The sequence below is a fragment of the Talpa europaea genome (assembly GCF_964194135.1).
Source record: "Talpa europaea genome assembly, chromosome: 3".
In the NCBI taxonomy this organism is placed as follows: Eukaryota; Metazoa; Chordata; class Mammalia; order Eulipotyphla; family Talpidae; genus Talpa; species Talpa europaea.
Window position 1 is genome coordinate 73955996 of NC_140069.1, and position 25269 is coordinate 73981264.

The 25269-nt window shown below is 34.3% G+C and overlaps 1 protein-coding gene across 1 annotated transcript in view; it reads right to left on the minus strand.

Annotated features, from left to right (window-relative positions):
- Window positions 1–25269, minus strand: part of SUGCT (succinyl-CoA:glutarate-CoA transferase) — a gene marked incomplete at both ends in the record, with an annotated part of 823481 nt that overhangs the window by 393657 nt on the left and 404555 nt on the right. The window contains one exon of the mRNA XM_084229769.1: window positions 24486–24588. Within this exon, the coding sequence (XP_084085895.1) occupies window positions 24486–24588 (103 nt within the window). The remainder of the gene's footprint in view (window positions 1–24485; window positions 24589–25269) is intronic.

Genomic DNA, 25269 nt, shown 5'->3' on the forward strand with positions numbered 1-25269 from the left:
TGCAGCACTCTTTACAATAGCCAAGCTATGGAAACAACCTAAATGACCAAAAAGAGATGACTGGATTAAAAAAAAAAATGTGGTATACATGCACAATGGGATATGATTCATCAATCAAAAAAAAGATAAACTCATGCCATTTGCAGCAACACGGATGGAGCTGGAAGGGATTATGCTTAGAGACAAAAATCAGAAGGAAAAGGAAAAATATCAAGATGAGTGGATTAAAAAGCTGTGGCATTTATACACAGTGGAATATTACTCAACTATAAAGATGAAATCTTGCCATTTGCAACATGAATGAAACTGAAGGTGATTATGTTGAGTTAAATAAACCAGAAGTATAAAGATAAACACTGGATGGTTTCAGTAATGTGTGAAATATAATCAAAACAAAGGGACAAAACTAAATCAAAACAAACCCAAATTAATCTGCAGATTCAACACAATCCCATCAGAATGCAAACTGACTTAAGAGCTGAAATTTATAAGCTACTTCTAAAATGTATTTGGAAATACAGGAACCTGAACAAGCCTAAACAATCTTGAAAAATAAAGGCAAAAATGGAATACACACATCTTCCTCTCTAAACTTCCACAAAGCTACATTAATCACAATAGGGTGGTACTAGCAAAAGTACAGACTATAGATCGGTGAATTAGAAATAAACATTTACTATTTCTGTGTAATGAATTTCAACATAGGTGCCAAAAATTAAATAGGGAAATAGTTTCAACTATTGATGCTGTGTCACTGGTTACCCATATACAAAGGAATAAAGTCAGACTCCAACCATACACTGTATGCAAAAATTAACTCAAAATTGATCAGAGACTTGGGCTTCCCCGGTGGAGCAGCTGTTGAGCGCTGGGTTGTGAAGCTGCCTGCAGCGTCTGCAGTGCCAGTTTGATCCCTGGCCTCCAGGTGAGGGTCCCACATGGCGCTCAGACCTCTCCTGCCGCCTGCTGCTCCCCTCAGCAGTGTATCATCAGTCGGCCTGTTCTGTTACCCGCTCTGGCTCTGGTGAATTCTCTCACTCTCCCGTACTTCTGACTGTACCCAGTGCTTGTATAAATAAATAAATAAATCTTTTAAAAAAATTGATTGGAGACTTAAATTTAAAGCTATCAAACTCTTATAAGAAAACAATCAAAAATCTTCATAGTCTTTAAGCATGGTTTCTTGGACACAGTAACAAAAATATAAGTAACAAAAGAAAATATACATAAATGTGACTTCATGAAAATTAAAAAGTTTGGGTTTCAAAATACACCATCAATACAATAAAATAACATCCCACTTAATGGGATAAAATATTTGCAAGTCATATATTTCATCAGGGATTTTTATCCAGAAAATCTAGGAACTCATCACTCAATAACAAATAATCCAATTATCCTATTATCACTTTAGAAGATTTTCAAGATCATTGTCATTAGTTTAATGCAAACCAACCCACCATGAGATACCACTTCATACCACTAATATGGTATGAAAAAAGAATGAAGGGTTCAGAGAGGGAGGAGGGACAGAGAAAGGAAATAAGGGGAAAAGGGAAGCAGAAAAGGAGGGAAGGAGGAAGGAAAGGAAGAAAAGAGGGACTAAGGAAAAGTAGTATGTGTTGGCAAGAATGTGGCAAAATTAGAACCCTCACATTTTGCTCATAAAGTTGTAAAATGATGAGTCACCTGGGAAAAAGCTAAACAGAGTTACCATATAACCCCGCAATTCTACCACTGGGTAACTGAATAGCCATAAATGCTTACGACTATATAAAGACTGTGCATTAATTTATATCAATGTTGTATCCATAATAGCCAAAATAAGAATTAATTTAAATGTCCATAAACTTATCAATGGTTAAGTAATATGTGATGTTTCCATACAATAGAATAGTATGCAGCCATATAAAGATATAAAATGCTTATGCATAGTACATCATGGAAGAATGTTGAAAACATGCTGAGGGAAAGAAGTTGCTCATAAACGGACACATATCAGATGATTCCATTGAAATGAAATGCACTAAAAAGACAAATTCTTAGAAACAGAAAGTATATTATCAGGAGCAAGAGGGAGGAGAAATGGGGAGTGCATGCTAAGGAGTTTCTTGAAAGAGGTATGAAAATATTCTGAAATTAGTGGTGATGATTTCACAGTTCTGTGAGTGTACCAAAAACCATATATTTTAAAGGGGTAATTTTATGATATCTGAGTAATCTGTCAATAAAACTAAAGTTTTTTTTTTAAATGACCTATGATTCCATTTTATATAACATCCTTGAAATGATAAAATTATAGCAATGGAAGACAAATTGATGATTGCTATGGATTTGGGATGGGGCAGGAATGGATGTCATTATAAATGGGAAACAGAAGGGGGACCTGTTTAAATCTTTGAGTTATAGATTGTGGTGATGGTTATACAAATCTATACATGTAAAAAAGGCATAGAACTATATACAAACATGGCACCAATGTCAGATACCTGTTTTGCTATCATATCATAATTATGTAACATGTAATCATTGAGTGAGGACATTTCTGTACCATTTCTAATTCCTTATGAATTTAATTAGTTCAAAATAAATATATATTTAAAAATTTAAAAACCTAATGGTCTTTAATTCTCATCTTTATTAACAATGTCCTGATTACTGATTTGATTCCCATGAGTTCCTTAATACCTGAAGGGTACACCATATATACTTGCCATGGTAAATATATATATATATATATATATATATATATATATACTGTATTACAGGTTTTAACACAAATACATCTCAATACAAAGAAATAATCTAGTACTACTGTTTGTTACTATCTCTTATTTGCATAGAAAGAGTGGGCAAATGTCATTCTTTCTCCTCCTTTGTACACAGTTGACACTCATAAAATATTTGATAATGAATGAATTCTGAATCTTGGAGTTTTGGGAAATAAGCTGAGTTCCATTTCAGTACTGTGAAGTTTAACACAGTAACATCAACTTCTATTTAGGTATCTCATCTCTCTTTTATTCATATTTAAAGACTTGAAATTTTTACACTTTTAGTTTTACAGCAAAATTGATAGGAAGGTGTAAAGAGTTCTTACATGCTACCAGTCTCTCCCACTATCAACATCCCCACCACTTACATAGCTACAATTAAAGAATTTACAATAGCATCATAATCACTCAAGGAATCTTCTCTCCCATTTGCAAATTTCTCAGTCTCTGAAAAAATACAATCCTAATATAATTGTACTTCTAGTGGAGTGTGCATAAATCCTCTTTTCTGAACCTAAAGGCCATGCACTCACCACAATCTACTGATAATCTCCTAATTTGATAATTACCACAATTTTAGTTTATTAGAGTTTCAGGCCCAGAGTTCTAGATGACAGGGTATAAAACAAAAATGAATATCCACATTGATTAATTTACCAATAACTCTCAGAATGCATGTTTTTTGCTAGGTTGGCTTAGACCTAAGGACTTCTGAATTTCTACCATGGGGCTGATAGGTTCTGTATACATCATACATAGTTATATATAAAAATACTCATATCCTTCATGTTCCTAGGCCTCACTACTACCCAGGATACATTGCTACTGGTATGTAAACATGTGCTCCAATTCAGAGCTGGCATCACACTACATGGAGTCTCAGTTTGGGAAATGATCAAACTCTTCAGGACAGTACACGTGTTCCATGAACTGACTTTTGGGTTCTACACTTTCGTCTTTTACGATCTTTCACTGACACTCTATACCTCAGCCCTAACCTGAGTTTTTCATATTTCTCCAGGCAGTTTCATATCTCTTATTTCTTTTTGCATGGGCACCGCCTGAAATACTTTTCATTCATCATCACATTTTCCAGAAAATAGCTAATGATCTTAAAAACTTATGAAATAAAATGCCATCATTTTGAGTACTTCATATGTACTAATTTACTGAAATAATGTTTTAAAACAATGAGGTAGAGATCATTAAAATATCCATTACAGAGGAGGAAATTCAGGTAGGGGAAGGTTGAGTAATAAATTATCCAGTGAGAAAGTGACAGATTCCAAATTAAAGCCAGCTCTGTCTGACTATAAAGACTATGTTGATAGCCACAACATTCTCCTTTCTCCAGAGCATTCTACAGTTCCACAACAGAATTCTTGGAGAATCTTCTAAGTATCCTTAATTCCCATTAGAATTGTATTATCAGAATCTGTGTTGGAGCTTCAAAATTTATATTTTTGAAAAGTTCCCTAGGTAACTCTATTGTACATCCTGTTTAAGAACCACTGTCTGATCATACAGAAAGACTTACAACTATTGACAATCCCATGTTATAGTAAGAAGACATCAGAACACAATTTTGTAAATTTAACTATTTTTTAGAAAACTTAAATGAGACATCTATTGTGCAGAAATGAGAATCTGTAGAGAAGTATTTCCAAGAGAAACTGCATTCTGGTAACATTTTAATTACATTTTATAAATTAGCAAAAATCTGTTTTGTAAAGAAAAATGAATTTAAATTCTTTTTCATTTAAATTCTTGACAGAGTATCAACTACAATTGTGTGGGGAAGATTTGAACATTTGATTGAGTATGTGACTGTCTTAGTAGTCCTCAGACTTCAGAGATAAATTTTACTTATGATACAGAAATATTAATAATACTTCCAGTTTCCTACAATTCAGTGTTTCATTTTCCATAAATAGCACAAAGAGTTATTACAACCAGTCAGTTACAAATGTGAGGGGAGAAATGGCATTTGGGGTCTTCTGATACTTTGATAAGCAATGCTTTTAAATGATGGAAATATGTAAGAAAGACAATGAAATCTGAAATTTTATCTTGCCTGTTATATAGCGGGCTCCTTTTGCAACTTTATACTTTAAATGGTTTTCTTAATGCAAGGCTCTTTGTCCTTGTGTTTATATAATATGGGGTATTTAAATTAAATTATTTGTTTTATCTTTCTTTTAATTTTTTTTAAAGATTTATTTATTTATACAAGAACTGGGGTTTAGGCCAGAGGTGCGGGGGATCGGGGGGAGAGAACTCCCCAGAGACAGAGTGGGGAACAGAACAGGCAGACTGACTGAAAACACTGCTGAGGGGAGCAGCGGGCGAGACAGGAGAGGTCTGTCTCGCCATGATGGTATCTCCCTGGCAGGCTGGGAATTGAACCCACGCTGCAAAGACTGTGGACAGCTTCAAAGTACTGTGCTCAACAATTGTGCCACTGAGGAGGTCCCATTTCTTTTGATTTTGAAATAAAATTAGACACAGAAAAATTGCAAAGTTGCAAAAGTTGTCATATATCCTGTCCCCAGTTTCTACTATTAACATCTTGCCTAACTATAGTACAAGTAAAGAAACCAAAGTACTTATACAATATTACTAGCTAAACTAAAGATCTTACTTGAATTTTGACAATTACCATACTAAAGTCCTTTTCTCTGGACCAGGATATAATCTAGGATCCTATAATGCTTAAAATGGGCATACTAGAAAGCTAGCACTCTCCAATATAGGACAGTTTCTCATCTTTTTCTTGCATGATTTTCACACTTTTGGAAGTGTTGGTTAGGTATTTTTTTTAATTTTTCAATTTGAGTTGGTTGCATGTTTCAGTGATGTAAAGTTATGCATTTGGGGCAAGTGATGTTATATCAAACGGTTCATGTTGGTGATACTCACTACTATAAAGTAATTACTCTTTCCTTTGTAATTAAGAAGGTAGAGAGATACCTTGAGTTTTTATAAATATCTTCTTTTTATCATAATTTAGCTTAAATCAATAGTTCTTTCCTGCAACAATTACTACTGTGATGTTTACATGAGGATGATTTATTTTTCCACAAATCCATCTATGTTTATTAAGTGAAATTCTACAACATAAAGAACTCTTTCCATCCTTCCACATTTTTATTGATTCAATTATTTATATTAATATGACCTTATGGATATATATTTATTTATGGATTATTGTCTATCCCTGTAATTATATTTATTTTGTTACTAAATTGTCCCACTTTGGCCACTGGGAACTCTGAAATTGGCCCCTTTGTATTTTTGCCATGTTCCCATTATTCTGCGAGCTTTATCTCATTTACTGGCACCACAAGATGTTCTAGGTTTATATTATAATTGCTGTGAAAATTTGGATGAATGATTTAATATTGCTCAGAAACAAAAACATATATATATATATACTTTGTGTTTTTGCTCAGTCTCCTTTACGATTGCTGGTTCTGATACCTTCATTCTCTTTCTGAGAATTCAATTTTCCTTATACTCCCAAAATACAGAATTTGAAAGAGAATGCTGTATAAGTACAAGATAATTATCAGATGCCTGACATGGTAAACTGATAATTAAGGAATTATTCATTCCTGTGGGTCATGCGATTTTATTTCTTTTTAATATAACACAATATATTTTAATAAAAAAGGAAATAAAAACCCCAATATATAAAGCATTCTAAATCAACAGAGTATAATATATTAATAAGTGTTGAAAACAATAGTATTTCCTGACTCTAACATCACGAAAAAAAATTGGGGGTTTATATTCTAGTTCCAGTTATTTATTAATTCCTTTATTCAGCATATTTTTACATTTAGTTTGGATTACTATTTCATGAAAATTTTAATTTGGAGAATAATTAATTGCAAAGCATATGAAATTTTTGAGCAATTCAACTTAATAGCAATGTCAGGATTCTAGTCAAGGAAAATAATCTACAAACTTTTTTAAAAAATTACAGATTCAGTGGGCCTCCCCGGTGGCGCAGCGGTTGAGCGCTGGGTTGCGAAGCTGCCCGCGGCCTCTGCGGCGCCGGTTTGATCCCCGGCTGCTTCCCGGCCACCGGAGGAGGGTCCCACATGGCGCGCAGACCTCTCCTGCCGCCCGCTGCTCCCCTCAGCAGTGTACCTCGGTCCTTCTGCCTGCTCTGCTCCCCGCTCTGGCTCTGGTGAATTCTCTCACCCTCCCGCGCTTCTGACTGTACCCAGTGCATGTATAAACAAAACAAACAAACAAACAAATAAAGAAAGAAAGAAAACATGCCTCTATAAAAAAAAAAAATTACAGATTCAGTGCAATCCCATAAGAATCTCACTGGTATTCTTCAAAGAAATGGAACAAATACTACTGAAATTCATATGGAACCATTAAAGACCCCAAATAGCCAAAGTTTTCTTTACAAAAAAATAGAAGGGGGGAAATGGTGGTATTACCCTTTCAAATTTCAAGTTATACTATAATAATAATTTTATAAGTATTTTACAAAAAGAATTTTAATTATAAATAAAATTAAAATAGCATGACACTAGAATAAAAGCAGACACACAGACAAATGGAATAGAATTGAGAGTCCAGAAATAAAACTGCACATATATGGATAGCTAATCTATAACAAAGAGGTGAAGTATATACACTGGAATAAGAAAAGCCTCTTTAATAAAGAATGTTGAAAAAATTGGAGTACCACATGCAAATCAATGAAACTAAATCATTATTTCATATCATACTAGAGAACCAACTCAAAATGAATAATAGACTTGGATTAAGTCCTGAAAACATAAAAGACATTGAAGAAAATATTGGCAAAACACTCCATGACATTGCTTCAGATATATCTTTCAGATTTGTCCCCAGCAGCAAGGAAAACAAAAGAGAATATAAACAATTGGGGCCACATCAAACTAAAAAGCTTCTGCAGTGCAAAAGAGACTAACCAAAACAAGAAGGCATCTTATTGAAAGGAAGAACAAAGAACCCTCTTATACTGTTGGTAGGAATATTGACTGGCCTAGCACCTATGGAAGTTCCTCAAAAGAATAAAAATTGGTCTGCTGTATGACCCAGCAATTCCATTCCTACAAAATACCCAGAACACAAAAACACTAAATTGAAACTGCTACTTCTATGCTTATTGCAGCACTATTTAAAATAGCCAAGATATGGAAACAACCTAAATGCCCAAAAACAGATGACAGCATCAAGAAGATATGGTTTATATGAACAATGAAATACTACTCAGTGATCAAAAAAGATAAACTCACTCCTTTTGCTACAACATGAATGAAGTTGGAAGGGAATTAGTTTAAACAAAATAAGCCAGAAGGAGAAGATAAATACTTATATGTGGAATACAGAGGAACCAAACAAAGATCCAGAAAGAGATAAAAATTAAAGTCAACCCTTAAAAGCTGACTATAGATTTGAGGTGTCTGGGATGGGAGAGAAAATGGGGAGGGATGAGAATGGAAGGGGCAGCGGGGCTAGAGCACAATTAACTATGATGGATTGACTATGGGTAATTTGGTAGTGGAGCATAATGATGACCACACCTGAGGGTACAAATCCTATACTATTAAAATAATAACAAGGATGTAAACCAATGGTACTTCATTAAAATAACAAATACATTATAAGAAATTTTTGCTTTGAAGTTGAAATATTCAGATTTTGAGTACTACAGATACTTGATCCTATCTTCCAAGGAATGCAGCTATAAAATCAGGATGGAATACATGGAGCAGTTATTTAAGGATTCAAAAGTAAATAACAGCAGATGGATTGGGAAGAAAAACAAAATTCAAATATCACCATAAAAACAGTGTTTACCAAATTTTTTACTGCTGTATCCTCTGGTCTAAATTAATCACATACAAAACAAAAGTGAGCATCGGGTACTGCTAAAGGGTGAATATTTGTGCCTGTCTCCCCCATATTTGTATGTTGAAACTTAGACCTCAGAATGATAGTAGTTGGAGGTGGAACCTTGGGGAGGTGAAGGAGTCACAAGGGTGAAGTCCTTGTGACAGGACTAACAATAACACCCTTATAAATAAGACAATGAAGAGGTCAGAGGTCCATCACCCTTTCCACCATAAAAAGATACAGCAAAATAAACAAAAAAACCTAGACATCTATGAACCATATAAGTGAGTGCTTACCTGTGAAAAGTGCTGTTGGGTTCCACAGCATCCAGAAATGTGATAAATAGTATTTTATTGCTTATCAGTCACCCAGTCTATGGTATTTTTGTTACAGTATCCTGAGGAGAGTAAGACAGATACAAACAGAAAGCTATAGGAGGGGCCTAGTTCCAGCTCAAGGAATATGAAAGAAATGTATTACATTTAAAGAGACTAAAAATCCCTCCTTCTTCTCTTTCTGTTATCCAATCCCCTACTTCAAGCTCTCAAATAATCCTGTGATGATAGTCGTAGCTACAGCTTCAACAATCAGAGACAGTGGGGGTCAGCAAAAGCCAAAATTCTAAAGAGAAATGTTTCTCTCAATTTCATGGAACTGCAAATTCAAAAGGGTAGGCTCAAATGTGAGTGCTTTTAGGAAAAGTAAATCCACAGTATTCTGGCACCCAGGAAACTGGAAATTACTAAGGAGATGGTGAGAAAGAAACATGAAAATATAATTGCATAAAGTTTCTTATGAACTCCTGGGCATATGTACATATCAAATTTAACAAACCAGACAGTGAGAACTGAACTAACAGACACAACACCAACCAGATCCAAACTGGTTACTAGGTGGCACATACACATTTCTATAATGGTTGATTTGGATAGCTATACAATGTTTGGAAAATTGAATTGACATTAGAACCATGATCCACAGAAAGCTAGCCATAACCTGTGACTTTTTAATGTGATTTGTATCTCTTTTTTCCTTGACCCATTATTATTATTCAGGCATTTAACTCCTAGTGCCTAACCTAATCATTCAGCCATATAATCTTCACATTGATCTTTAACACCAGGTTTCTATGAGAGCTTCTTTCCTATGATATCAAAATCACCCCTCAAATCATTTTGCATCTAAATTATTATTCCCCACATATAAATTTCTTGGTATAAATGGTCATGTTAGAAAAGTCTTCACATTTTTATCAATGTTTATATCAGGATGACAATCTTTAGAATTTTAGAGGGTGATAACATTTCAAAATTTAGGGACAAATTCTGTCTTTTTTCCTTTTGACATCAGGGAAGGGAGTACAGAAAAGTAATTAGGAGAGGCAATCATATTAAAAGTAACTCCCTACACTCATGACCTAGTTTATAAACTCATTTAGATTCCTGAAATATCTTTTAAGTTTTTATTTGAAAGAGAAATAAACAGAAATTTATGCTTTAAAATCTTTGATGGGAAGGGTAAATGAGGTAATCGTGAGCTGATGGGCAGTGAGAGTCAGAGTCAGAAAAATGAAAAACAATGAAATAAATATAAAAAATGAGGACCCTAAGTCCTTCATGAGTGGGTAAATGACATTAAGTGCCTGGGATGGAGGGGGAAGAAAAGTGAGAGGACATGAAAGACACTTATTCCTTTGTTTGTTTGTTTGTTTGTTTGTTTTTTGGTCTAAAATCATTCTGACCCCACTGACAGAAACCTAAGGGCATTTCTGTTTTTCATTACTTTTAGCTCATAGGGAAAATCGAAATCCTTTGTTGTAAGATTTGAGATGCTTCAAAAATTATGGGTCCAAGTAACATGTGCAACTTAATCATCTAGCATCCTCTGAAATGGTACTCAAAACACAGTTTGTACATGAAAAATTCTGAGAAATCTACATTTTCTAATTTCTGAGCTTCATCCAAAGTCAGTGGAAATCATAGGGCATCGTTAGACTCAGAAGTATTAATTTTGAAAAGGCCCTTAGTTAATTCTCACCAGGCATTCTTTTGGAAACACTTTGAGAGCATTACCATAAAATGTTTACATGTATCTTTCAGAGGTAGTGTAAAAAAGTAACAAATGAAATACCAAACCTAGCAGAGAAAGGACAAGGAAACTGTTCAGGACACAATCAGGCCTTCTTAAGGGCAAATAAAAGTGGAAAGAAGGTGATTACCAAGCGCGCGCGCACACACACACACACACACACAAATAAATTTAGCACATAGACATTCTTGAGGGTAAAGATAACTTCAGGGTGTCCTGCAAAGAAATAAGCTAGCTAGGTCAGGTAAGGGAAGGTCAGCAGACCGGTTTCCTAGCAAAAAAGCTATTTGCCTGATGCATATAACTCTTAAAAAACATTTGAAGTCCCTGGAAATTATCAAAAAGGTATACAACAAATGAAGAAACATTGTCTCAAAAATGTCTACTTAATCTCAGAAAGAAAAGCTAGAGTCCATTGCATTAAAGCTCACTTCACATCAACCATCACTACAGCAAACTCCACATTTCCATGTTTGAAAAGTTTGAACCCAGGCACTCTACTTCCAAGTAAAAGGGGCAAAATAAAGGGAGCCACCTCTCTGCCCAACTCCCACTCTAGGACTATAGTTTCATGCCATGAAAGACAGGGTGAACATGGGATATTTTCAAGAACAGACCAGGTCTTGGGACAGAAGTCAACTGTCAGTAAAACCACAAAGATTGAGATCATACTTAGTACTGTCTTCTACCATAATGACAAAAAAAAAAAAAAAGGAATAAACTATAAGGAGAAAAGAAAAAAACCCTGTGGCTACACAGAGACTAGACAATATGCTGCTTAAGAGAACTTGGAAAAAAGAGGAAATCAAAGCAGAAATTAACTGGCTTATTTTTTAATTAGTTTTTCTGAGGAGTTTTTGAGGGTTCTCTCTATTATCATATCATTTGCAAATAGTGATGGTTTTACTTCTTCTTTCCCTATTTGGATTCCTTATATATATTTTTCTTGCCTAATTAGTCTAGGTAGGACTTCCAGTATTATGCTGAAGAGCAGTTGTGAAAGTGGACATCCTTGTCTTGCTCTAGATCTTAAAGGGAAGGCTTTCAGTTTTTCACCATTAAGGATGATATTAGCTGTGGATTTGTCATATATGGCTTTTATTATGTTAAGTATGTTCCTCATATCCCAATAATTTCTAGGGCCTTCATCACAAATAGATATTGAACTTTATCAAATGCTTTCTTCAGCTATTGATATGATCATATTTTTTTTTCTTTTTGTTGATGTGGTAGATTATATTAATTGATTTTCAGATATTGAACTATCCTGTGACCCTGGAATAAATTCCTCTCGGTCACAGAGTATTATCCATTTGATGCATTGTTGGATTAAATATCAAAATGTTCTTAAGGGGCCTCCCCTGGTGGCGCAGCAGTTGAGCCCTGGGCTGCAAGACTGCCCGCAGCCTCGGCAGCGCTGGTTCATTCCCCGGCCATTGGCAAGGGTCCCACAAAAAAAAAAAAAAAAAAAAAAAAAAAAAGTTCTTAGGGAGGAAGATAATTGTAGCCATAATTAAGCAAGAAAAATCACAAATGAAAAATCTAATAAGACATTTAAAACAATTTGAAAAAGAGGAATAAATAAAGGCCTCCCTTGTGGTACAGGCAGTTGAGTGCTGCACTGTGAAGCTGTCCACAGCCTCTGCAGCATGGGTTCGATCCTGGCAAGCAGGCAAGAATCCCACATGGTGCAGCAGACCTCTCCTGTCTCGTCCGCTGCTCCCCTCAGCAGTGTATTTCGTCAATCTGCCTGTCCTGTTCCCCACTCTGTCTCTGTCTCTGGTGAATCCTCTCACCCTCCCACGCATCTGGCCTGTACCCCGGTTCTTGTATAAAAAAAAATAAACCTTTTAGAAAAAGAAGGAACAATTAAGACCCAAATTTAGTAGAGGAAGGAAATAATAAAAAATGAGTGGAAACAGATAGATATCAAAAAGACTATAGGAAAAAACTGGTTCTTTGAGAAGATAAACAAAATAGATAAAACTCTAGCTAGAATAACACAAACAAGAAGAGAGAAAACATTAGTAAACAGAATCAAAAATGAAGGAGGAATAAAAGAGAGCACAGGAATAAAAGAGAGCACAGAAACACAAAAGATTATAAGAGACTACTATGAACAACTATATGCCTTGAACCTATGGATAAATGTCTAGGTAAAAAAATGTCTACCAAGACTAACCCAGTAAGAAATAGAAGAATTGAACAAATCAATCACAAGCATGGAGATTGAAATAGCACCTCGAAGACATCTTTACAGACACATCGCCCAAAGCAGTGATAGTGAAAGCAAAGATCAACAGCGGTGACTACTTCAAATTAAAGAGCTTCCACACGGCAAAAGAGACAATAACCAAAACAAAGAGAAACCCCACCAACTGGGAGAAAAATTTGCACACAACACTAATGATAAAGGACTGATCACAAAAATCAACAAAGGACTGATCACAAAAATCAACAAAGAGCTGATGAGACTCAACAAAAACAAAGAAAATAACCCAGCCCAAAAATGGACAGAAGAGCCAAAAAGAAACTTCACCAAAGAGGAAATGCAAATGGCCAACAGGCATATGAAAAAATGTTCAACATCACTTGTAATCAGGGAAATGCAAATCAAAACTACAATGAGATACCATCTTACGCCAGTGAGAATGGCACATATTAAAAAAACTAGCAACAACAAATGTTGGCAAGGTTGTGGAGAGAAAGGAACTCTCCTGCACTGCTGGTGGGAGTACAAACTGGTCCAACCACTATAGAGAGCTGTATGGAGATTTCTTGACCTACTAAACATAGAGCTTCCATATGATCCAACAATTCCACTCCTAGGTATTTACCCAAAGGACACAGAAACAGTAATTCCAAAGGGCATCTGCACCCCTATGTTTATAGCAGCACTATTTACAATAGCTAAGCTATGGAAACAACCCAAATGCCCAAAAATAGATGACTGGATGAAGACGATGTGGTACATATACACAATGGAATATTACTCAGCAATCAAAAAAAGATAAACACATGCAGTTTGCAGCAACATGGATGGAGCTAGAAGGGATCATGCTCAGCAAAATAATCAGAAAGAAAAAGAAAAATACTGGATGGTCTCACTCATAGCAGGAATTTAGAAAACTTAAAGAAGACACCAGGAAAAAGACTAATCAATACAAAGTAAAAATCAAAATCAACAAGCAACTATAAACCAGAGACACACTGGGGGTGGGGGTGAGGGTGGGAGGGGCTGGGAGAGGAAGGACTAGAGTCAAAATAAGAGGGGGGTGCAATTGTATGGGGAATATAACCATAATTTAAATGCATACATTGTGCAAAGATGAAAAATAATGTAAGAATTATACGAAATAAAATTTTTAAAAAAGAAATAGCAACAAAAAAATTCCAAAAAACAAAAGCCCATGAGCATATGGCTTTACAAATAAATGTTATATATAAAACCTTTAATGGAGAACTAATGTCCACTGTGTTCCAAATACTTTTAAAAACACAGGTTCATTTTATGATGTCAACATTACCCTAATATAAAACCAGACAGAGAGCACAAAAAAAGAAAATTATAAACCAATAACCTGATATCAATCCAAAAATCTTGAACAAAATACTAGCAAATCATATATAAAAGTATATCACAAGGATTGTATACCATGATCATGTGGGATTTACCCCAGGGATGCAAGAATTGTTCAATATATAAAAAATTAATTACTGTACTACATCTTATCAAAAAAGTAAAGAAAAAAATCATATGGTAATTTTTTTTTTACTAAGCCTAGATGGTGGGCTTAGGAAAAACAATAATTTAAAGCAGATATTATAAATATGGTAAGAGAACCAAAGGAAACCATGCCTACAGAATTGAAGGGAATATTAAGAAAATGTCTTGACCAAAGAGATAACAGCAATGAAGAGACAGAAATATTAAAATTTTTAATAGGAACAAGTAGAAATCTGGAATGAAAAAGAAAAGCTGAGATTAAAAAGTCACTAGAGAAGATCAGGAAATGTGAAGACAGTTAAATAGAGATTATACAATCTGAAGAACAGAAAGAAAAATGAAGAAAAATTAGCAAAATCTCAAATAAAAGTGAGCCGCTGTGAAGAGCACAAACATACACATAATGAAAGTACCACAGGGAGATACAGGAAAGAGATAAAAAGAAAAAGACATAATGACTAAAAACTTCATCAATTTCTTGAAATACATTAATCTACACATCTAAGGAGCTCAACTCTAAGTAGGATGCATGTACAGTACTCCACACATTCCCAGATATATCATACAACAAATGTTCAAAGACAAAAAGAAAATTCTGAAAGTAGCAAAAGTATACAAGAGCAAAAAATATATTGGAGTAAGGAAAATGAATCAGATCCAACTCAAATCTATAGTTTAAATCTATAGGAAGAAAATAAGGGAACAAGATAGCATAAGTAAGATTGATATTTTAAAATTCTATAAATATAGACTTGGTCTCATTTCTTTCATCAGTTCCCTTGAAAGAAAACATTATATAACATTATAGAGTAATAAAACAGCACATTAAATATGCATAATACATTTACACACACAAATATCTATCCAATTATAAAGCTTACATATTGTATTTTGTCTAAGCCCGTATAAAGCTGAGGTGAATTCTCACAAATTAAGATTTATACTGTCAACCATAATAGAAGAAAAGCTGCAAAGCAAGACAAAGCTTTACTCAGAGTTTCAGGGACTGCAATTTGAAAACACAATTCCAAGATGGTCTTGGAATCTATCTCAGGGATCCAGGGAAATGTGTATGTTTTATACAGACAAGAAACACCAGGGATTTTTCACATGTATAAGTTACTTATAAAAATATATCACTGGTTACTAAGTTAGTTTCTAAGCAGAAAAGTCTATTGTAAACCACTGACAGGCTCTTCCAGGTTGGTAGTGTTTTTTTCTCAGTAAGTATTCTCTTAAAAGTTTTCAGTTATTTTTCCTATCTCTTGGGGTAAGGAAGTCCAAAAGCTGTACCTCCCTAATAATTCCTGGTTCTATCAGCATCAAAATAGATAAACTCATGTAATTTGCAGCAACATGGATGGAGCTGGAAGGGTTCATGCTCAGTGAAATAAGCCAGAAAGAAAAAGAAAAATACTGGATGGTCTCACTCATAGCAGAAATTTAGAAAACCTAAATAAGGGACCAGGAAAGAGACTAATTATAATAAAGAAAAAATCAAGGTCAACAAGCAACTATAAACCAGAGACACAGAGGGGTGGGAGAGGAGGGATTAGGGTCAAAATAAGGGGGCTGGGAATTGTATGGGGAATATAACCAAAACGAAAATGCATACATCGTGCAAAAATGAGAAATGACTTAAGAATTATATAAAATAAAATATAAAATAAAAAGCACTCCTGTCACTATAGCTCTATGTTAGAAGCTTTCCTTAACAATATTATAGGACCTAAAGACACGGACAAGACAATTACTTAAAAGTGTCACTAAGAAAATTAAAATGAAAAATGAAAACACCTACTTAATGCAAAAGAAAGGAATAAGGAGGGATAAAGAAATAAAAAAGATGAGATATATGGAAAACAAAAATAAAATGTCACATGTAAAATCAACCATATCAATAATAACACTGAGTGTGAATTAGACAAATTTAATAAAAATTGGATACAAAAAAATCAAATTCAACTGTATCTGTCTGCATAGAAAATACTTTAGATTCAAACATGCAAATAGGCTAAAAATTAAAAGATGGAAAGAGGTACACAATGTAAACAACCACCAAAATAACAATAGGGTTTTATACTAAAAATTAGAAGACAGATATTAAAACAAAAACTAGAAGAGGAACATTTTTAAGGATGAAAAAGAGAAAGGGAAAATCCATCATGAAAATATGTTGGTGATAATTTTATATGCACATAACAACAAAACCCAAAAATACATAAAGCATAAACTCAATGACAGGCAATTTAATAGTAATAGTTGGTGATTTCAACTTACAAATTTCAAAAATGATTATAATAACTACTCAGAAGGCACAGAAGAAAATATTAGAGTTAAGCAATGGTATAAACAAACAAGATCAAATTAACATGTCTATCAAATACTCCAATAGAATATATATTCTTCGTAAGGACACATGGAAATTTCTGCAGAACATATCTATGCTAGGACAAATGAGTCTCTGAATAAATCTGAAGGAGCTAAAATCACACAGAGTGTTTTTCAAACACAAAGAATGAAAATAGGAATCAGCATGAGAAAGTCTGAGAAATATATACATTAATGGTCAATTGATTTTTAATGGGAAAAGGACTTGAACAGACTTTAAAAAAAAAAAAAAAGACATAAAAATGGTCAGTAAGTATATGAAAAAGTTCCTGACATCATTGATCATCAGGGAAAGGCAAATGAAAACCACAATGAGACATGATTGTACACCTGTTAGGATTTCTTTAATTAAAAAGATAGGAGATAAATATTGCCCACAATGTGAAAAAAGGTAACCCTTGTACATCTTGGTAGAAATGTAAATTGGTGCAGTCACCATGGAAAATGGCTTGGAGGATTCTCATTGTGGTTTTGATTTGCACTTCCCTGAGATTACCTTGTCTTCATTTTTCATTTTTGTTACCTATTAAAAAAGTATGTCCTTGGTTTTAAAGTTCAACACTTGGGGGAAAGTCAATGATTATACTATGAATCTCTACTTAGAAATTTTCTTGAAATTTAGTAAAACATGGGATATATATGTGCAATTTGATAAACAGGCTGTGTGAGAGAGAGACAGACAGTGAGAATAACTTCACAAAAAAATTGTAGAGTTTTAGGTCACATTCTCAGGTCACAAATTATATCAAAATCTCTGAATAAACAGTAAAAGTTAAAATTCTCCATTAAATTCCCCTTTATCACTGAAGAGTTTATTAGTAATATGATGAACTAATCACAAAAAATTATTTAAAAGGATAAAGAGAACTTTGTCAAGTTTCAAGATTAAGACATTTAGAAATTCTTTGTCAGATTTTAAGTTTTTGTTAATTCATTAAATAGAAAAATCTCATAATGTATAATTCCCATTATATCTTATTATGAAAAATAACAAGAGCATTTATGTGTAACTCTTCTGTGACACTGAACACTGTCCATCTTGAATTGGACTGTACATCTCTTTCAACAGCTTCACCTTTGTTCTATTGATTCATTGTTTTTCATCATCCATACTCCTTACCAAATAATTAGTATCAGACCATATATATTAGGGTAGGCCATCAATTAATTTTTCCTAATGAATAAGTGAATGACTGACACAAAAAGTGAATATGGTCACTTTTGCCCTGAACCATGCCTTTACGCCTTTTCATGAAATGATCAAAAGTAATGGAATTTTACATTTATGGAATTTTTTAAATTTTATAATCTGTTAAAATCAATATCAATCATGAAATAGCCAACATACACTGGTTATATATCTAAATGTGTGTGTGTTTATAAGAGAAAGAGAGAGAGAGAGTTAAAAGAAATTGGTGCATGCAAACCTCTAGGTATATAGGAATTAAGAAATCAAATGTGAGAGTAATACTATATACTAAGTCTTTTTTTTTTTTTAAGATTTATTTAGTTATACAAGCACTGGGTACAGTCAAGCGCGGGAGGGTGAGAGAATTCACCAGAGCCAGAGCGGAGGGCAGAACAGGCAGACTGATGAAATGCACTGCTGAGGGGAGCAGCAGGCAACAGGAGAGATCTGTGCACCATGTGGGACCCTCGCCAGGCGGCCGGGGATCGAACCTGCGCTGAGAGGCTGCAGGCAGCTTCGCAACCCAGCGTTCAACCACTGGGCCACCGGGGAGGCCCTATACTAAGTCTTTTTCATTTGACACTTCAGTGGGTTTCCTCCATTATAATAACACAGGCTTCTACATGCAGATTCTTCTCAACTTAACAAAACAGAATTGGTTTAAACTCTTAGTCTGATTTAATTTAATCACATGTTAAAAAAAAAAAAACATTTCTTTAAAAACTGAAAACAGGGCCTCCCCTGGTGGCGCAGCGGTTGAGCGCTGGGCTGCGAAGCTGCCCGCAGCCTCTGCAGCACCGGTTTGATCCCTGGCCACCGGCGAGGTCCCACATGGCGCGACAGACCCCTCCCGCCGCGCCCACGGCTCCCCTCAGCAGTGTATTTCGTCATTCTGCCTGTTCTGTTCCCCGCTCTGGTTCTGGTGAATTCTCTCACCCTCCTGCGCTTCTGAGTGTACCCAGTGCTTGTATAAATAAATAAAAATCTTTAAAAAAAATTAAAAAACTGAAAACATTACACTTAGGTATCATAAAACAAACACACACATATATGAACTTGTTCATCATCTAAAATGTGTCATGTACATTCAGAAATTCATGTATATTTAATTTTTTCTTCTTTGCCTCCTGGGAACTATTTCCAGTCATATTGGTTTATCTCCGACCTTTATGAAATGTTTCCCAGTTGCAGGGAGCACAGTATGTAGTATTGCCCAGCAGTATTAGAAGCAAGGGTATTATTTTGCTTGACTTGTATAGCGCTCCCAAAGCTATGAAACTGCACTTCTATAAATTTAGTTAACATTATTGAAAAGACAATCTTTAAATGCATCAATAGTGTGCTTATATGTGTGTGCATGCATGCATATACACTGGAAGGCATTTGTGTATGGCAGAAAGGGCTAGAAAAAAGTTATGTACTTTGGGGTGCTTCTAACACTTACTATATGAATATTGAAGGTTTTTTTTCCCAGATGCTCAGATATTTTGCCAAAATGTGCCGAAACAAAATCAGAGAATATGAGCTAGTTAGAGAATATGAGCTAGCCTAGAGATTAATATGAGCTAGCCTAGAGATTAATAAAACCTCCAACTTCACAGACTTCCACAAATGATGATTTGAAAACAACAGATAATTTTAAGCTATCAAATATTTCAATACTTCACTCTGTTTGTTCCTATGACATTTTTATCCCATACGAAAGATTTGCTAAAAGGAGTTGTAATGGCCTTCTGGGACAGGAAGAATAAGGTTTCTGTAGAAAATGTTAAATTAATTTTGACGGTGATGCAAAGTTAAGGAAGGGATGTTAAGAGATGGCTTGTTGCCACAGGGTGGAGTTTTGTTTTGGTATCCTTTTAGAGGCTGCAGGTGTTTGGCACCAGTTAAAATCGGGGCCAGCTGTGATATTTCAGTTCTGATATTTTCCTCCCAATAGTTCTCAGAAGTGATGCTTCAGAGTGATGTCTTACACCTGATGTATTCAATGTGTGTGGTATAAATGTGAAGATTCTGTTAAATAACACTAGTTTTGTGACACCCTTTGCCTTCTCTTCCCCACCCACAGGTCATGGCATGAAGAAGGAAGAAAAACATTAATCAGAAATTCAGTCATTCATGTATTTTTTTAATTGAGCCATTCATTCAACGATGGTAATAGACTAGAATCACCAAATGCACAGTCTTCAGCAAAATACAAAAAGTAGTACAACACATTCTCTTTTGATTCTCATGGTAGATAATGATGCTTTTAAACCCTCTCAGTGGTGAGATCCATACCTATTTTTGCAGGAATTTGTATAGTTTCTATTAAAAGCTGTATTTTCTTTTAAGTTTGTTTGGGTTGGAAAACCTCAAACCACAATGTATTTCATGCACATGTTCCCAAGGGTATGTTAAATAGGACCATACTGAGGTCATCTAGTAAGTTTTTTAAACTTTTTAAGAATCCCTTTAATGTATTTGCACAATCTTGGCCTGATTAAAAATAGATATTTTAAGAAAGGACTTGGAAAAATGACTACTAAAATCTATATGCAGATAATCTGTATTATACTTCTATATTGTGCAATTTTCCACAGATAATTTATCATTGAGAGAGAAAAACAATAAAGCTTCCTCTAAAAGGGTTTTGGATCAAAACGTCCCAGACCTATCAGTAAATTCAGTTCAAAACCCCCATGGTATTCTTAACTGACTTTACAGTGTATGACAGTAGGAGCATTGTAACTGTGCAAGTCTCAGCACATAATCAGAGGATAAAAGGCAAACAACCTTACATCTATCGAGGAAAAAGAAATCATCTGTTGTTTCAATTCACTCAAAAATCAAGTTTTTTTGGAACATGGGACATGATGAGATTAGGTTAAAAATGGTTTCTACCATGAGGCCTCTATGGTGGTGCAAGGGGTTGAGCGTCAGCACTATGAAGCTATCCACAACTACTGCAGCACGAGTTTGATCCCGGGCAGAGGAGGTGACTTACATGGTGCAGCAGACCTCTCCTGTCTCGCCCGCTGCTCCCCGCAGCAGTGTATTTCAGTAGATCTGCCTGTTCTGCTCCCCACTCTGTCTCTGGAGCATCCTCTCACTCCCACACTTCTAGTCTGTACCCCAGTTCTTATATGCATAAATAAATAAATCTTTTTTAAAAAATGGTTCCTACCATCACATAAATTTTTGCTTGGCAAGTACAAACCACAGATGAAATGTAAATAGCCTACTTAACAAGCAAGCTCACAGAAAATTTTCTTCTGCAATTTGATGTTTCTGACCTTTTTTTCATTAGATGTAACCCTTTTCACTACATCAAAGTCTCACTTCCTGTGTCACATTCCAGGCCTGTACTTTCCCCATATCAATTTTCAGTTGTACTAGCAGCTGTGTTGGCACAGCATATACAAAGGATAACCAGGCCATGGGCACCAGTGGGGCAGCCCCACAACTGAACAGAAGTGGCCAGTTCCCTATACACAGGGCCAAGAAACTCCACAACACACCACAAGAAAAATAAGAAAGGACACCTTAAACAAAAATCACACACTTACGGAAAATGAAAAAAGAAAAGAATTTTCAGTAATCAGAAGTGATAAAAGGTTAAGAACTTCTTAGCACAGAGTTTTCTGATGCATTATCATAAAAGAACATAGAGGTCAGTTTTAAGCTAATGACTCCCATGGCAGCAACAATGGATTTGAGTTTATGCACTAAGCAAAAGTAGGTAAAGGACGGTAAAGTAGGTAAAGGGCAACACCATAACCAGAGCAACAAAGATTCATTGAGCAATTGCCATCTGGCAATCCCTACAATGGGTCCTTGATAAACATTATCTTATTTAACACTTAAAACAACAGAGAGAAACAAATATATGTCACCACTTTTCTGTGAGGAAACAAAAGCATAAAATCTAGTTTATAAAACCGCCAGATGATTTTGACACCATTGTCTTCACTATTATGTTTAGTCCCCTGAGCTTTCGAACCTAAGATTTTTCAACCAGTTTTACAAATAAAGCTTGTCAACTCCATTTAGAGGTGCACAGTAGTCACTTTATCATTTGGAAAACCTATATTTTGCAGGGTAAACCAGATAATTCATTTTTTGACTTATGCATCAACATATACATATAGCGTATCTAATTTGTTATTTTTCAGAAAGGAAGAAAATTACAAATTCATGCAAAATGACTAGCGCTTTGGTATATACAATAAAGGTTTGTTGAACGAGAAATTTCTAGTAGTTATTTTGTATATCTTCTTAATTTATGTTCTATTTTAATAATTTATTTTATACAGATTAAAATAAAATTCCCTGAGTTTCCACATTTTATATTTCTTTCAAAATTCAAATTTTTGTGGAATTCTTTCTAAAAGAGTCAAAGATTTCCATGCATAAGGGGATGGCACTTTCCTTGCCATTTGTGGGAAAACCCTATTTGCAATTGACAGTCATCTTTGCTTATTTTTAAAATGTAATGGTACTAGATTTTTTTCTTCATCTTTCTAAAAATACAAATACACTTTATAAATACATGTTGATAATTAAATTTCAAAGGATTAAATTATATATAAAAAGTAACCAACACTACTCTTAAAACTGGGGCTCAATTATCAATAACTATGACTATATGATTATCAAATTTTAATTTTGAATTATAATAATTGGAATCTACATTTTGGTTGGTAAGAAGGTGGATTTCAGAGACTTTTAGGGTACTAGGAAAAATTGGTATCCCGGCTGAGGTAATAATAATCTTCTCCATTTGGAAAATGGGCTAAGTACTAAAGATATACCATAGACCAATAACAGAAACTTCTTACTGGTCCAAAAGAATTGAGATAAATAAATTAAATGGCACTATACAAAGGGGAGTTGGGAATGAAAAGACCAATAATCTTATATTCACCTGAACCAGTGAATAAAGTTATCAATTTTAAGATGGTGGATAGGGTCTTAAATCCGTGTTCATCAAAATTTAACTAAAATCTAGGTAACATTAGAATATACCTAGTGGTTTTAAAATAACATTATTTTCTTTGGTGCCCTGATCAAGCACAGGTAAAGTAATATAAATGATGATGGGAAGTGTCTCAGGAAATAGTTCCTGACAAATGAGTTAAACACAAAGTCCTGTACACCTTAGCACCACTTTTACGCAGGAAAGCAACAGTAACTCCCTCCCATTTCCCCATGATAACTTAGAATCAAAGTTTTCCCAAATATGAAATAAGAAAACTGGCTGTCTTATCTACTACATTTAGAGCATATTCACTGCTACCTCATCACAAGGAATTTCCAGGCATCAATCCATTGAGGTGGGGGACCCTTTCACAAAAACACAGTACATATCAAGTGGGCCCCCTCAACTCAAATCCTCGCTAAGTATTGTTTTATTATGGACAAAGCCTTGCCATCCTCACAGTCATGGAAGAAAAACAGCACAAAACAGAATTCCTGAGCACATTCACTTTTTTCTCCAATATATATTGTAAACATTAAATGCATTTTAAACATATTAATGTAAGATAAAAATACCAAAGTTAGGTCAGTTTCCAACAAAGCTCTCTTCCCTTACAAAAAGGGTACTTAATTTTCAATAACTCATTTTAAAGAAAAATCTGCTACTATATAAATAAAAACAAATTTTAAAACCCCTCTAATTCTGAAATGTTGAAAACCATCAAGATATATGAATAAAAATAGTGAAAGTTTCACAGAAAATTTGAGTTCATCTATCTGTGGAGATTAATAAATGTGTCTGAGAAAAGATTAATTATTTGCTTGCAGTAATATTGACTAAAGCAATAAAACCAAACTTATTATTTTAACATTTCAACATCATCTAAAAATAATCATAGTATCATAGAAATTTATTTTTAGGTGATATCATTCCTGGACCTAAATAGGAATTTGTAAGCAATACACAGCAAGAATATCTACTTAAATACAATTTATTCTTTGAGTGCATGTGTTAATAATGCACATTAATCAAAGCCTATAAAAGCTTCTCATTTGCACAATTAACTATGACTTGCTTTGTATATTTTTAGACAGCCATATAATAAGAGTTGGACTATAATTGTGGAAGTTCTCGTATTTCTTTCTCTGCTGAGAGTGATTTCCAAGTGTCTAACCCTAACCTCTCAATTGTATGCATGTCTATTTTTTAGGAAAAGCAAATTTTCCTGACCTTGGAAATCTTACTTCATAACTGCTGAAAAATTATGTTAGATCTGATAGACACAAAAGTATGATTGCAGACAGCCACTTCTAAATTCTCATTCTATTTTTAGTTTAACATAACAGTAAATACAAAAAAGGTTTGTGAATTGAATTCAAGAGTAGTGATTATTTAATCTAGGTAGAAAAGAGAGACAAGTTCTTGTGTTTTTAACCACAATATACTAAAAATTTAAAAGAAACAAACCTGAGGTTCTGCAAATACAGTCTTCATGTTGTTGATTGGGCCATAAGGTACCCCACTGCCTTCAAAGAGACATAACCACTTGCTGGTCACTTCTTTTTCAAACCTAGGCACAGACCAAAGGAACACACTTCATTCACTAAAGAATAAAACTTTTTTTTTTTTTCTTGCATGATCCTGTTACAATGCAACCAATAATGACAAAAATGTTTTTAGTCTCTCTTTGCTCCTGGTTTTGAGAAAATGTTTTTTATATGAAATCTTGAGTTGTTCTGTAATGGTAAGAATAGCCAACCAGGTTCCTTTGAAAATCCACCATTAAAAATATAATTCCTTCTATTTCTGTTCATATGTACTTTTTTGAAAGAGAGTCTCTTGAAGAAGAGAGATTATGGGGGGAAATGCATTGAGTTTCAAATATGTTTTTGCGTAGTCTATAGATACAATAATGTTAAAATAGCATTGCAATTTTGAACATGATATTATTGAACAAAATATTTTTAGTTATCTTGCATAGTATATCAGGTTAAGGTACACAAGGACATCTAAATTATTCCTCAAAAAATTAGTAATGTTTTAAACTATATGTTTTACCACTATTATAATTAAAATGACTTAGAATTATCAACCACTACAATTTGTCTAAAAATCACTTTAGCTACTTATTTATTTGCACTGGGATTTACTAATAAAAACAAACCTAGACATCTAAAGTACTGATATTTCAATTTAGCCAAAACAATCCCATCTAACCAACTCCTTTGTCTCACTTGTTCTAATATAACTA